We start from the raw sequence: 15,961 nt of genomic DNA, 5'->3' as shown, positions 1-15,961 counted from the left end.
AAATTTCCACAAAGAGAACACACTGTTAGTGAATACGGATTGTTGCTCTGCAGCTTGTGTCCCAGTCTGGGCTTTACTCAGTTTTGATATGACAAAACCCTTATGCAGTCAAAAGGCAGTTTGCCTGAGTAAGGTCTTTATCATTTATTTGTGTCCTCCTTATGTATTTTTTTCTGAAAGAGTAGCCAACAATTCTCTTCTTAAATACCTTTATAGTTTCAGTAGGCACTCCAGGCTCTGGAACTTTATCCAAGTAAGTAGTCAAGTCTTGATCCACATGTTCAAACACCAATGTTAACTTGGTCTCTCTGTCTGTTCGTGATACGGTGCACACATCAAACAATCTGAGAGGAGGGAAAGAAAAGAGGTAAGTATACACGAACCAGCACAGACATACCTTGCAGCTCATACATCTATTTAAATTTCCTATGGCACAGAGAACTGAAAAAAAAGAGCTTTCCAAAGGTAGTGCAGACTTCACGCTCTTGATTCATCAGATAACTACTAACACATTGATCATATGATCTCTTTCATGTGGGGATTAAGTAATAAGAATTCATCAGTTTATCAAAGTAAAATAATTATAGGAAAAGAAAGTATTTTCTTGACAGAGCAACCAAAGTTAATACAGAATCTGACCTGACATTTATCCGTGGTCTACGCTCCATCAACTGCACTCCTCAAAAAAACAATGTAAGTAACATTTCTGAGGCTTAAAAAGATACAGGGTGCCTGCATGCACCTTCAGCTTCTTCCTACATAACTCTCAAGTTCATCATTATTTTCTTTGGTAGAAATGGAATTTTTGTGCTGATTACTCCTGCAAATTTCCAGCAGTGAGGAATACATTCAGAGTCAGGATACAGCTTGGAAAAAAGCCTTAGGCACAAGATGCCACTGCTAAGAAAGCTTTCTTTCATCACTTTCTGCCACTCTTACTGGAACTTCTTTATCATTTTACCATGTTGCACAACAACAAATTTAATCTCATTTCCAAAGCTCTTCATAACTTTGCATTCAAACTCATTTCCAAAGCTCTTTATAACTTTGCATTCCTGTCTGATTACTCTTATTTTGTATTGTCTTCTTTTTATAATTAGGATTTTTCTCACCTTCTCCACTTCAACTACTGTGTTTTTATCTTCTACACAGAATTCTGCCCATCCTTCAGTACTTCACACCTATTGTACCATCCCTGACCATCACATTCACCATCCTCCCTCAAGTCTCACTTCTTTTCTAAAAGTCCTAACAGGAAATCATTGTACAGATGGAAGAAAGCTGTTCCCTGATCACATACTAATGTGTGTACTCATGTACTTGACAAATTGTACAGACTAGTTTGCCTCCCCCTGAAGTAAGGCAGAAAATCAACTGCTACTTTTATTTGGTGACAGTAGATCTAAAAATATATGTTAATACCATTATTAAGGAAGATATATACACTGGTAAACTGAAGAACTGAAGAACTGTTACAAATTACAAATTACAAATCAAAAGCAGTATTACTTATTTTGGTCAGTGTCATAGCTGTTGTATTTTTTAATTACATGTGCCTTTTATCCACTTACACAGAATAACTGCTCATTTACTTCGTGGGAAGTGCAGGATTTCTGATACTTTTTGTCTTTTTCCTAGGACTAAGTGCTTTATATGCAGCATCTGTAGGCAGCAGATGACACACAAGGCTCTGAGGGTCGCTTTTAAAATGCACTACCAGAGAAGAGGCAAATAGTGTGTTTTTACGTTTTAAATATGAAAATATTTCACAAAGGAAGGGAAGAATTGGCAAAACTACCCATGAAGACTGCAATCAAAGTTTAAGAGAGCATTATGCTTCACTTGAGAGGGTATGGATTTATCATGTTATGGCTCTGGTCCCATTCTAATAGCATTTCCTAAATAATCTTAGGTCAGACACTTGAAAATGGTTTATTGGACATTATGTTTTGAAAATGGATGCATGCACGTTCCTTTCAGCCTACAAGAGCTTTTCAGTGAGTAATAATTTGGGACCTGGAGTTACAGAATATGGAGCAACAGTCACCCTACGTCTCTTAAAAAATGTAATCTGCGCTTAATCCGTAATCATCATATGAATGAATATTTACTGAGTGATGATGGGATCCTAATGACTGTTAACTGCACATTTCTCATACAAATACACAGTATTCTCTTTCTGATTCCCTTAATGCGACATCTATGGCTGTACACAGTGAAGCAGTTTTGTGAAAAGTCACAAACCTTCCTGAAAAGTTAAATTTGGTGGTATTTGGCTGGAGGTTAATAATCTGTAATATATTTATATAAATCAATGTGGAATGTAGTCGGACTGCCTATAACCCCAACACATGCAAATAGAGAGGAGCCAGACAGGTCTGAACATCTGAACATAAACACTGGAAAATATTTCCAACTGTATGATTTCTTTGTGTTGACCTACATTTACCTAAAAATGTTCTAAAACACCTCTTCTGCCTGGTATTTAACACACTGGAAGAATTATCCTTTCAACAACAGTATAATTATAATTTGCTAAAAAAAGGAAAAAAGATTTCATTGTATACAATATAGAAGCAACACAAAACTTCCAACTCACTGCAAAAGGAAATGATTCTCTGTTTAATTCTTCTGTGTGGGGCTTATTTTAATTCTGGAGTTTTCTGACACAGCACAATCAGGAACTCTAAGGAGTGCAATTCTAGTCATCTATTACCGAGTAATTATACTATCAATGAGTAATAGTATGTTTCAATTTCATATGCCCATTATGTGAAACTGTAAGTGTTCTAATGCTATGTTATGGAATATTAGAAAGCTTCAACCTCTACTTCCATAGCACCAATATCTACCTTTAATAGCATGGGCCAACATAACAAAACAGAAGCAGCCCAAACGAGATTGAACAAGACAAAGCATCTTCACCAGACAGTTTCCATATGGATCAAACTACTTCTCACAAATTATTTTACATCCATTGCAGATAATCATCCACAAAGTTGCCTTCTTTAGTGAGGTATACTTCTGTTGTGTGCACTGGCACTCTTTCACGCCATGACGAGCCAGCTCTGTATGTCATTCCCTCTCTGGAACAGGCAGCAGTAAAAGGCCTTCTATTTCAAGAGTTAGCATGTGGACACCTTCCTAAGTGAAGTAAATGTACTTCAATTAATACAGGATTTCCATACAGAACACACTGTAAACACAAACCCTGCCCTTCTATTGTACTTACGAATGAAACCACTGAATTATTTGATTAAAGTAAGATCTGCTATGGGAAATCCTGCAAGTATTTAACAAGATGTTTGGCCGGAAGTCGTACAGTGCCTGATGCATTGACCTGAACTAGCACACTGTTCAACACACATTCACTGAGCACCTATGTTTTAATGCATTTTTTCAAGTTAGTAGCACTAAAGTAAAAAAGCTTATCAGTTACAAATCTGTGTATCTATTACACAAAAAGATCTTTTTCTGAATGCAGTAAACCAGATGATGCATCCTGAAGCCCCTGTTATTTCTTACAAGTAATCTGACAAATGCAATCCCATTTCATCCTCATTTTACACCACAACATCTGAATGCTAAATGCTTTCAGCAGAAAAGATGCAGTTTGCCAATTCCTTTGAAAACACTGCACATATTCTGACTGGTACTAATTTGCTAACAGCTTCTAGAAGGTTAGCAGATTTGCTTTTGAGATGCTCTGAGAACTGTTATAAAGTTACCCATTTTCAAAAGGAATAAACGTGTTTTTCTGTGCAAACCAAGGCAGCAGAAATGGAGATCAAAACTGTCAGGCTACCAGGCTCGCCACCTGCAAAAAAATACTAAACAAGAGGTCTGACTGTAAGACCTGAAAAACTGCAGGACATTAGCTCCCTTGGTTACTCTCAAACAGATGAGTAAGTACAACTGGAAAATTAACCAGAGCATAAAGGGAATACTCGCTGCCAAAGCATCCAAAGGCTTATTGTTATTTTTATTGCAGTAGGGCTAATCCAACATGAACAAAGATCCTGTTACTTTGCTGGTCACTCACAGCACTGAACAAAAAGACAACCTCTGCCATCAGAAGTGTTTCAGTAATAGGGATTTACCATCATTTTCTTGAAGAATTGCTTCCTTCTCCATTGAGAAGGAGAAATGTTTAAGATGTTCCCAGGTTTCAGAAGTCTGACAAATACTCCGACAGGAAGGAGTTTGGTGGTCTTGAAAGGTACTTACCACGTGACACAAACCCATCACAAAATCTATGTACAGCAGCATGCAAGCAAATACAACGAAATTGGGGTACCAAAACTATTACAGTCATGATTGAGGTTTATTGGCAAATACATTTGGGGCAGCCTGAATAGCTTCTGCTTTCACTGCCTGTGGCTCAGGTTAATTCTACCAGTATGCAATTTTCAAGTGCACAAGAATTTCAGCCTCTCGTACCTAAAAGCATTGAAGAATGCCAGTCAGACATCCGTCAGGTCCAAATTTCACCAGCAGCCTTAGATTCTTCTGTTCTCTGGAAGCCACTGGTCTGTAAGATCTGGTTCCCCACCACTTGAAAGCTGTCATTGAGGCCAACCTTTTAAATGAAGTACTCCTTGTAAATGCTAGTTCTCCCCACATTTTTTAATTTTAGCTACCTTCCCCTTCTTTGCTTTTGAAGAAGAAAAACAGTCTGCTAACGGAAAGCAGTCTCCTCTTGGGATCACATACACCAAATGTACTGTAACAACGGGGACGTATTTCAGATGACAAACACAATAGCTGGGCAAGTGAACTGGAACATGTGCGTTACGAGAGCTGTGTCCCACGTAGCAAAACAGGAAATACAGCTTCATACTCAAAAACGTATGACAGAGCTCTTTCCCTTTGTTCAGGACGTGCTGCTTTGTCTCATCCTCATCAGCAGTCACCTGCTCCACCATGACTTTGTGAGTTGGCATTTCAGACATCAGACATAGGTTCTTCCTGCTCTGAGAGTTTTAGTGAAGTAATTCTAGACGTCAAAAGAAGACATGAAGATGAATGGGCCTCTAAATTCAAAGTATATCATCTTTCACATGTTTTGTTGTTGTTGTTGTTGTGTGATAACATTTGTAAAACACTCGGTAATGCAAGACCCAAGTTCCTGTTTCAGAAGTGTGTGAATCTCAAGAAACCTCTCAATGCATTTGTCATGCCAGCTGTGCCTGCACTACGTACATCGCTGTGTAGGACATGCCTCCATGGCAGACTGCACAATGATGCACGGACACTTAACACTACTCTTGACCAACCACCTCAGGGCTCAAAAAGGCAGTGTGACAGCACAGCACTGCGGTCCACCTGGAGCTCCAGCCAGCAGCTGACAGGTGCCTCAAGTCAAACTCAGTTCATTAAAAAAACCCTTGTTATCTCAGCACTGCCAATCTTTCAGTCTCAAATTCTTATTCTCTGCATTTCTATTCGGTTCTTGGAGTGTGTGGGACACTTTCCTGGCCCTGTTGTCCTCCCAAGAAATAGTAATAGAGTCTGTTCTTGTCCTCAGAAGAAACCTCTTTCAAGTACATAACAGAAAAGGACAGAACATAACATCAGATAAAATAATGAGTTAATCTCAGACAGGCAGATGTCATGCAGATAGTTGTCACCCATTCACTATCTGCTGGGCACAGCACAGAACTGCCATGCCAAAGGAGCAGGGTGATGCAGGCAGGGCAGCCCAATGCTTCCGCCTTGAGACCTACCCCAGCCGAGCCCAGCCAGTACTCCTGCTTAGAGTCCACTCAGCAGTGAGCTTTAAGGGGAGGAAGGGGGATATTAGGATGACAAGGCAATCGTTCATCTGCCAGCTGAGCTTTGTGTTGTAATTTTCTCCAGTCTCTCCCTTTCTGACTTGGAAAAATTATTTAAAATGCTTAGCTCCATAAAAGATGTTTTTGTTCTTTAAGTGTGTGTGAGGAAGAGAGATAGCAAAAATGACAGAGAGGAATAGATGCTCTTGAAGGTGAAGTAAATAGCACTGGCTGAAGCCTGGCAGTGTGGGCTGCCTGGGCAGGCATTCAAGGCTTGGTGCTGCCTAGGCCTGGCCTGCAGCACCCCGTGCTCTGTGCTGTGCCTCCTTGAGCTGCAGTGAGCCACAGTGCCAGCCGGAACAGTTCTGTGATGCAGACAAATGTCTGCTTCCATGAAACCACCAAAACTTGTATTCAAAGAAAAAATTCATATTCAACAGAAGCCAAGTTTTGTGCCCAAAAGGTGGAACGGACAAGCGCATTTACTTACCACGCTGCCCAAGTCACTAACGGATTCAGCTGCTGAAAGATTTACTTCAAGGCAAAATACATCTGACAAGATGTTCTCTACACCTCTATTTGTTCAGAGCATAACGCTGTCTTTCTCAATCATAACACTGCCATTTCTTATTCACTTTCTTTGCGAAGGGTGATCATTAATAGGAGAGGAACAGAAATGAATCTGATGAAGGTTGGTAATGACCACAGCACTTCAGCTTCAGGACTCACCCACAGTTTACCAGTTTTTCCGAATGTGTGCTCTGTACCCTAACAGCTTTGTCTCATTGGATTTTAAATCCAAGCTGAATGATTATCTAGGGTAAATAGCAGCCTGCTGGTACCAGTGCCTGCCATGTGCGCTGCTGTTAGATCTCTCTGCCAGGGGCAGGCAGGTCACCCCCACAACAGAAGAACCTGGCATGCTGCAACAACAGTCACTGGCAGATTCTGCATGATCAGCACCTATTAGCAGTGCTCTCCCGTGACACTGGAGCACACAAATGTATGCCCAGTGCTGTGACATGGAGTGCTCCCTCCAAGCTCCCATAAGCATCATGTTTAGAACTCAAAGATCCTTGGATTCATGGGCAGTGCACGTGCACTCTCTCAAATGTTTCAGATTTTCTGCAGTGCACCTTCCCCAGGAGTAGTTGCATTCCTTTTTGCATTCCCTAAATTGCACAACACGTAAATAAAACCAATGCCTGAATATTGTATTTGTTTAACTCAAATGCAAGGAGTTACCCCAGGCTCCCAGTTATACCTGGTGCAAGATGGGATACAGCAAAATGAAGTCTCTGTTCACGGGAAGATGACAAGTGAATTGCTTGTTACAAATTCCTCCTTTCGGTTTACATTCTGAAGTTGAGCTGTGCCAAACCTAAAATCCAAATCTAAGTTGGTAATCTCATTCCTAGACTTTAATAAAACCAGTGACTCATCTTCCAAAGACTGTATAGCTGTAGAAGTTACTACTTAATCTTCAGCAGTTTAATAATCTAATCTGTCTACACTTGAGACAGTTAACTCAATGGTGATGCTAACGTATCTGAAATAACACAGGAAACAATAACCCTCCACTTGATACAAAAAGGAGTCACAGCATGAAATTAGATGTCCTGCTGGACTTTTTCTGTCATCCCATAGGGTAATGTCACAGCAGCTCCTGATGTATTTTATTCAACATTTTTTTTAAGTTGTCAGTAAATCTAATGGAAATTTAATTCCAAGCTCTTGCTATTCAGGGATGCCTGGGGAAACCTGAATGACAAGAAGCAGGTACTGTACAGGATGATAGAAGAAGTCTGCTTTTTTAATACTTAAACCTTGTAAGGAAATACATTTTTACAGTGCTTCGTGGAAAGAGATTGTACTGAATGGTCTGTATTTTTCATGGCAGGATTAAGAGCTGACTTTTAGAAAACAAAAAGTCTCATGTTTCAGCAGTAATGTGAACTTCACTGCAAAAACAGGAGCAGTTAAATAGAAGGGGAAAAAAAAGAAAAAAGACTAAACTGGCAAAAATTGATAAAATTGATATACACAAAGTAAATAAACAAAGATTAGTAGTAACAGCTCTTGATAGAAAAATCAAATTCATTCTTTTTAACTCTTTGAATCATATCATGCTAATATATTCAAGGAATTATTAAGGTAGTGTAGTGTAATGTCTTCAGTGTAACATGTTGCATATTCATGTATTAAAAGGAAAGTAATCCGTAAATACAGGAGTAAAACAGGGAAATACTTAATGGTTACTGCCTCGCCCACTATTTATATTTGGGGTTGAGTACTTTGTATCCTTTCTTAAATACAATGTTCTTGGATCTCAAGATAATATTATATCAAAGAAAATACTGTTTAGGAGACTGAAGCAAGCACCACTCTGGGAAATCAGGTGAACTTCTAGCAGAGCTTGTTACTTTATTGGTATGACATCACGGTCAGCAAGTGTGAAGCAGCATTTTATGAAATATTTTTACATCTGTCAGAACAGAAACACTGTTTTGGAGTTAGGGCAATAATGTGCAGAGGAAAAGGAAGAGTACTTACCATAAATCTGTATCCTGTAAGATCCACCTGCCCTGAACTATTAAAGAACCTAGGCTGCACTTGAGATCCAGCACGCAGTCAGCCTATGGTACTCCTAAGTATTTGGTGCATGGTGCCTGTTGCAGGGAACCTGCTTTAGCAAGGGGTTGGACTCAATGATCTCTAGAGGTCCCTCCCAACCCCTGCAATTCTGATTCTGTGATAAAGAAGCACACATTGTCTAAAGCTCAGTCTCCCGTATATGCCTAGAATTTTTCAGAACTAAAAACAATGGAGGGAAGAAAAAAAGAAGAGTTACCTGTCTGTGCACATGGAACAAAAGATTAAAGGCCAAGAAATGTCATCTTCCTCTTCTTCACACACAGTCAGTCATTATCTGAACAGGAGCAATGCAAATCCCTGTATGGCATTTAAACATAGATCTACCATGATGGTTGCTATTTGTGGTTCCTGGTGCTGCTTTTCCTACTCACACCGTAAGAATTCTGCAGACAGTGGCCCTGCATGTAAGCCACTCTCTTACCTCAGTGTTCTTATCTGTACAAGTGTCTCCTTCCTAACCTCTTTACCAGCTTTATATATTAAGGCAATTTCTGCATACTGCTATACTCTGAAAATGACTTTCATAATTTACTGCATAGAGTTCTTCACAATATTTGTTTTTCCTTAACTTCTGAAATGAGCACAACTATGAACCACTGCTTTCTCAGACTTCATGTGAGGGGCTGAAAAACACAAATGGATAAGAACAGCTCTTATTATCTTACAAATGGAAACCACCATTTTACCACCAGCTACTTAAAACTGCATGAAAACAAAATTTAAAATGTCTAAATCTGTTGAAATAATCTGCTTATAAATTCACCAGAACTAATTGTGCTCAACTCCTCAAAATTTCCTGAAAACAGATCAAATATATCCACTCATTTCAAACATGAGCAGGGTGGGTAAGGTGGCACACACAGTTGCCACGTATGGCTATAGATCAGATGAATATTCAAAAGGTGTTTTCAACACCATGTGTCAATTTCAAAACATGCCTGTCCTGCATTATGTTAAAAGACACGAATTAGAGAGACAGTGTGTGCTGCATTTTGGCTATACTTGTTTGGAGTAGTGACTTTGATCGTGCTTTGACGCCACAGCTGCTCCCAAGAAGTCTGTGTACTGTGATGCTCAATGCACTGTTAGCTAAAGAGAAAGGGAGTTCCTCCATTTACTTCAGCAAGAAAGGGAGTTCCTCCATTTACTTCAGCAAGAGAAGGAGCAGAGTGAATACAACCCACCTCCATTGGCACTGCCTCATGTCCTGTCACCACCAACATGCCAGGAACCACCTCACCACCTGCCTGAAAGTAAGCAGTACTATTCGGCTATTTCCAAAAGTCCAAAGACAGTGGCAATTGCTCACACAGTTTAGACAAATGAACAGGATTTTGTCCAATACTTTGGGAGGCATTCAGCTACGAGGCATGCAAGACAGGTAACTCAACTGAAGGTAGCTGTATTGACTATCCATCATCAGATGGCTCCAGACAGCTCATGTGCCATCCACCTCCATGAGTAGTCCAAATGAGCCCATGGAGCTCTCTCCTCAGCTCTCCTGGAAGAGGTACAGCCCATGCAATGGGATTCTTCAGGGGTCTGGTGGTCAGTCTGAATGGGACACACTGATCTCTGCATATTCCAGGGGAAGAAGTGGGTTGGTAGAACAACTTGGGAAAGGAGGGGGGAAGGTCTCTCCCTATTCACCACGGAAGACACCCGGATGACTAATTCAAACCAGACACTTGAATTCAACTGAATTTAGGTGTGACTCTTTCACAAGAAGACTATAATTGAGCTATTTTTGTTGGTGGGATTCCAGGTTATGTTCAATTGATCATACATAAATTTACAAACATTTATTCCCAAGAGGAACTAAATTAAAAATGAGATGTTTGCGGTGTTACTTTCTGACATCTCCAACCTACTCACTCAAGCCCCACTGACCAGCATCAGACCTAAAAAGCTCTGCATGCAAGAGCCTTTACCTAAACCTTGTGTATTTAACTTGTTTGGCACAGGTTCAGAATTTCCTTTAATTTGAAAGGGAGTTTCACCTGTGAAAAAACTTGCAGGGTTGAATTTAATATTCATGTTGTACAGAAAAGAAACAAATGGGACCAATAAATCCTCAATAGAAATTTTACAAGATTTTTCTGGCTTAATAAATTTAGCCAGGAGGCAATTGCTCTTAAACACTGGCTACATAAAAAGGGATCCTCGTTTCCATTAGCATGCAAATTCCTTACACATTTCATCAGCATTTAAGACACTGCATCTTACTAGCTTTTTAAAAAGTGGGCTTCATGGATACTCTGCCCCTCAGAGAGGTTTACATCCTGCTCTGCTCACACACAGGCATTCACATGTGGTCATGCGGGCTCCTTGGTTTTCATGCTGTTCCCTCTAACAAGCTGACTTATTTTAAAATTAATTCATAGCATGTGCAAAGAAAGCTACAAATGTCTATTGCTGTAAGATTCTCAGGTGCTTTCACCCTTCAGTTCATCAGGTAGTTATCTAATAAACATGTTTCCTCCCTTTGCATCCAGTTTTCGTGATCCTGTGAGCCAGCCATTTAAGGATTAATGCACGCTGAGCAAAGTATTCTACAGACCATGCAGCTTTTAAAGTATTTCCTTTAAGCTCTTGCACACATATGTAAAAGAAAACAAATTAAAGATTATTTGCAGAGTTTGGCAATAAAAATGAGGTGTTAGTAGCATTTTGAGCTGGCAATAAATTTTATTTGACTGTTTTATTACTTCGGGGCAAAAGCAGCTATTTCTTTTGGGGCGTCTTTTAGCAGCATAAGATTAGGGTTTACACTTAAATGCATGGAGAGCTTTGAAATAAATTCAGTGTTCTGTAAATGATGGCGTACATCAGATGTAAATACAGAACAAAACTATATTTTGGATGTTTTGCAACAACACGACTTTCACACTTCTGGGAGGAATGCACAAGCTACAATAAATCTTGCAAAACAAGGTCTGCTTCCCAGAGCGCTAAAACATTCCTACATTTACGCAGATGAAAACAAGGTATGTCCACTCAACTTCTGTGAGAAACGAGCGTGCTCGGCACCGGCCCCCAGCCCGTGTCAGCTGGGCTGAGCGTAATGGCCGGGGCTCAGCAGCAGTAACATGGCCCCGCAGCTCCCAGCTGGCTTGGCGCACAGGCACGGCAAGTAGGCATCTGCGGGAAGGAGGAAGGGCTGCCTCACATCTGCTCATGAACACTGCGTGGACTTGAAACTAGTGGATGCAGATCACTTACGATCTTTATAAAACAAGCCAGTGTCAGGGCTGCAGAGCCTTCAGTTGTTGAGAATTATCCGTTCAGGTCTGTCCTGCTCTACTGCAGTCTCTACACGATCTGCCCTTCTCCACTTCAGAAAATTACTGGTGTGGGTGAAAACTATTCTGACCCTTTCCAGCCCCTCTAAGAATTGTTTTATTCATGTAATTATTTTTACTCCAAGAATAAGTCAAGAGACAGTAAGCAGATACAGAGACAAGGACGGCTGAGGGAGGAACTTCCTGCTCCTCGTTATTTTCCAAATCCATCCCCAAATGCCACCATCCCATTTACCTCTGTTCTCAGAACCAGCACAGAAACTTGCAACACAACTGATAGTATGGAGCCTGGCCACAGGTGACTTAAACAGTACCCTTACATGCCATACAGGGTCCCCAGCACAGCCTACAAAAGCCATTTTCGCTCTTGCTAAGCTTGCCTATTCCAGTGACAATTCCCATCTTTATCTAACAGAAGCAACCATGTAATTACCATTTCAGGACTCCATCCTTTATCTCTCTTTGATAGCCTCCTCCTGTCTCCCTCTTAGCTCTTATTAAACTTTCCATTTATCTTTCATTTCAATAAGTAGTCAAGGAAAGGCCAAATCTTCATGCTGTGAAATGTAGCTAGCCGTAGAAGACATCAATTTTTATCTTTTTTTTTTTTTTTTCCACGAGTTTTCATTCTTAGTGCACCACAGGTTTATAACTAAGCTGCCACTAGACTACAGTTTATATTAATTGCCATATCACGCAACTTCTGTGTGTGGGGGTGAACACTAGGCAGTGGCAGTGGCCTATAAAGACTAACATCTTTTCATCCATGTACAAGATAAGATTCTAAACTCAAGGAATCCAGAACAGTTAAATTGAGTTGATACAGGGAATGCATTAAGGAAATGCACCATGTGCAAGTGTCATGATAAATGAATGAATGTAGGATCCAATGTCCCAAATTACAAAAGAAGCTAGGTATTTCAGGTCATCAGGACATTTAGGACTTACTGTCCAGAGTGCCACTTCTCAGCACTTTTCCACCAGTTCTCCAATCTCTAAACCATACAAGTATAGAGTTGGAAGAAAAACCTGAGTCTGGTAGCACACATTAATAAGCGCCCAGACCAAATAATTATGAGAATGCATACACACACCTCAGGCCCCTGAACACTTCCCACAGCCTCACTCCCAGCACAGAGTTATGGCTGCAGAGCTTTTCCTTGCGGCACATTTTAGTTCAAGAGCTTTGCTGTCACCTCAGGTCTCCGCAGCACTGGGATATTTGTGAAATAAAACTCCTCAGTTATTCCAGGAAGTTGACCCCGACCATTTTACACAGGATATTAAATAGACCCCAGCTGTCTCCACTTAGAAGTGACTTAGTTCGTATTTTTATAAAGGTCCATTCAGCCACTTTCTGAGTTATCACAGAATTGATATCACTTTCTCGGAAGAAAATTCAAAATTTCTGGTTTACGTACTGTTCATGCAGGCATTTCTTGGGCTTGAAACATCACAGCTGGCATTTATGTGCCCTGAAATATCTTTTTCTGAATTGTGAATATATTTCACTGAGAAATAGCTGCCTCTGAAGACCATTTGGAAGAAATGCACACAGGAGAGCATTTTGGTTGCTAAATCCAGGAAGACACAGCAGTCTCCTTTTCCATGAATGGCTCTGTACAGCATATGGCTACTGACGTAGGCACAGTGCATTCTCCCTGATCTCCCTCCAGAAGGCAGAGGGGTGACACAGATTTCGATTTTCCAAAGCCCTTCACAAGAGCACTTTTTTTAGGCTTGTGAGAATGACAGTGATCAAAGTATTAGGAAAGCCACAATAATCGTGTCCATTCAGCAAATTGTAATTAACCTATTTCAAAAGCTCAACAGCCTTTTTAAGGAGAGCCTCCATAGCTGAAAAGATAACATTGCAATAGTTCTGTATAAAGGACATGTTCTGAGATGAATGAGCACTGGAACAGAGTAAATAAAGCAATTTAAAGATGGTGTTTTCATGCTTGAGAGATGAGCCATCAAAGTGGCCCTAAATGTATAAGATTCTAAAAAATAATGAGAGTCAATATCAAAATGAGGCACATAATCTCACCACCAAAATATTCCCTAAAACCTTAAAAATGTATCTGTAATGTGTGTAAGAAGAAAAAAAGCCATCTGTTTCAAAAACTAGTTCTGCTGCTTTTCCATATTGACATCCCCTGCTCGGCTGCTTGCTGGAGTGGACTGTGCCCCAGTTAGGTTAAGCCATTACATGTTTACACTTCGGATACTGCCTGGGCTCCCTGCCATTCACATCAGGCTTTACAATTTTTATTTTCACTTTTCAGAACATATTTCATAAAATCTACTGTTTTATTATACTTAGGAGTGAGACTGCACATCAGTTCCAAGTTTCAATATCATGACGCTTTCTAAAAACAATTAGATCTTGTGATATTTTTTTGTCTGTTTCGCCCTCATTCCCTTTCAATTTTCCCCTTTTATCTCTGAAAAAGAAAACCATTCAGCCACTTTTAAGGCACAGACTTAAAACAAACAGCAGTTCTACATGTCTAAAAATCCTCATTCATGTTACAAACTAATAATTCTGAGCATCCTGGCATAAATGCAGTAAGATTTTGAAATGTTTTTGCTTTTTCTTTTGCACATATACACACATACATGATTACACATATCCAAACAGCTTAATAGAGCAGTTTGCTTATAAGACAATTACATTGCCTTAGTTCAATAATAAAAAAGCTGTGTTCAAGACCTGTGATTCAAGCTATAGAAGAACTAGCTCCAACAATCACTTGACATAAAGCATTTTCACCCAGTAAAAAATGTTGGAGTACCATCTGTTAACACATCAAGTTGATTCTAATTTCTCAGGCTATTACCTAGCAATGTAGGCTGGTGTGCTTTGTGTTTATGGGAAAAAAAAAAAAAAAACAACCCTTAAAATTCCCAAGAAATTATTTCAAGCAATAAAGGTATAATATCACTGCTTTTCAAGAATCCAGGACTTGGTAAGTCAGCATGCAACATGGGTTAGATAGCAGAATTCTTCAGCTATTTGCAATTGTATAATCATGTAACTTTCTCAAAAGGAATTTGAGACAATTACGAAGGAAAAAAATGTGTAGTATCAGAACGTTATTAGCAGCGAGATAATTAACCCTCTTCATGGCAAATCCCATACCAGATCAGTATGACAGAGAGAAGGGAAATGAAAAGAAACACAAAAGAAAAACAGTATCTGAGAAGTCTCTGAAAGATGCCATAAGCCTCTCGTAGGCTGAGTTACTCCAACACACACCTACACCTATGTTTCCTCTTGCAAGAGATTAACCATCAACATTCAACAAAAATGGCTTCTGCTGGAGCTTAAAGCTGCGTGCAAGGTGACCAGGCAGACATGACCTGTTCCAGCTACACCTGTTCCCTTTATTTCTCTGATGCCAAGTTCAGACTAGAAGCAGGCTGTCTGAAATCAGGACATTTCGTGGAAATCCAACCTCTACTATTAGAAGTCCATTGTTTGTGCTAACTGATAAAAAAGGATCCTGTGCAAACCCATACCAACAATACATATACTAGAGCAGGGAAAAAAAAAGGCACCTGTAATACCAAGTTGTTAATTCTCCTCTAATTTCTGACAGTCCCTCTGATTTCAACGCCACATTTTTCCTCCCTTACTCCTCAAATGTATTGCTATTTGGTTTTGTCTTCTCCAATATGACGTACAATTTCTGTACTAGTGCTTTCTGCTTTCCTCCTTCAGACTGTTAAAGCTGTAACGGCTGTCCCGTATCTCACTGAGGGTCCGCACTGGGTGTCTGCACTGATGGAGTCACCCCAACTCTGTCTGCAGTGAACAGGGAAGGGCAGGTCTTTCCAGGGGGCAATTCATGCTGCTCTGGGGCTGGTGTGGACACAGAGTGAGATGAATTTCTCCCAGAAAGAAAATTCTCACTCACTATGGAAATAATCCATACAACTAGGTTGGACAATGTATAGTTGGATGATTTAAGTTAGTTGTCTGTTCAGAATTCTCATCTTGCATTCCTACTGTTGTTTGGTTGGTTTGGTTCTGTTTTTACACATGGCTCTGTATGCCTCCTGTGCTTCCATCATGATATATTGGAGCAGAGCCATGAAGGGCATGGACAAAGTTTAGTTCCCACCTTTGATATCATCCACCTCTCTGGAGATCTGAGGGAACCAAAGAGGTACACATATACTTAAAGCATCCAACCAGCACCCAGAAGAGGCTGCAGATCCAAA

General features: G+C 40.1%; 1 protein-coding gene across 1 annotated transcript in view; it reads right to left on the bottom strand.

Moving 5' to 3' along the window:
• The window catches only part of CDK6 (cyclin dependent kinase 6), a 125,619-nt gene that overhangs the window by 97,099 nt on the left and 12,559 nt on the right, over window positions 1-15,961 (bottom strand). Inside the window, exon 3 of the mRNA XM_065731282.1 lies at window positions 209-344. Coding sequence (XP_065587354.1) covers window positions 209-344 — 136 coding nt within the window. The remainder of the gene's footprint in view (window positions 1-208; window positions 345-15,961) is intronic.

This window comes from Cyrtonyx montezumae, unplaced genomic scaffold, assembly GCF_038088225.1.
Source record: "Cyrtonyx montezumae isolate F1298 unplaced genomic scaffold, pur_monq_1.0 scaffold_14, whole genome shotgun sequence".
NCBI lineage: Eukaryota > Metazoa > Chordata > Aves > Galliformes > Odontophoridae > Cyrtonyx > Cyrtonyx montezumae.
The sequence above is the reverse complement of the archived record's forward strand: the minus strand, read 5'-3'. Positions and strand labels throughout refer to the sequence as shown.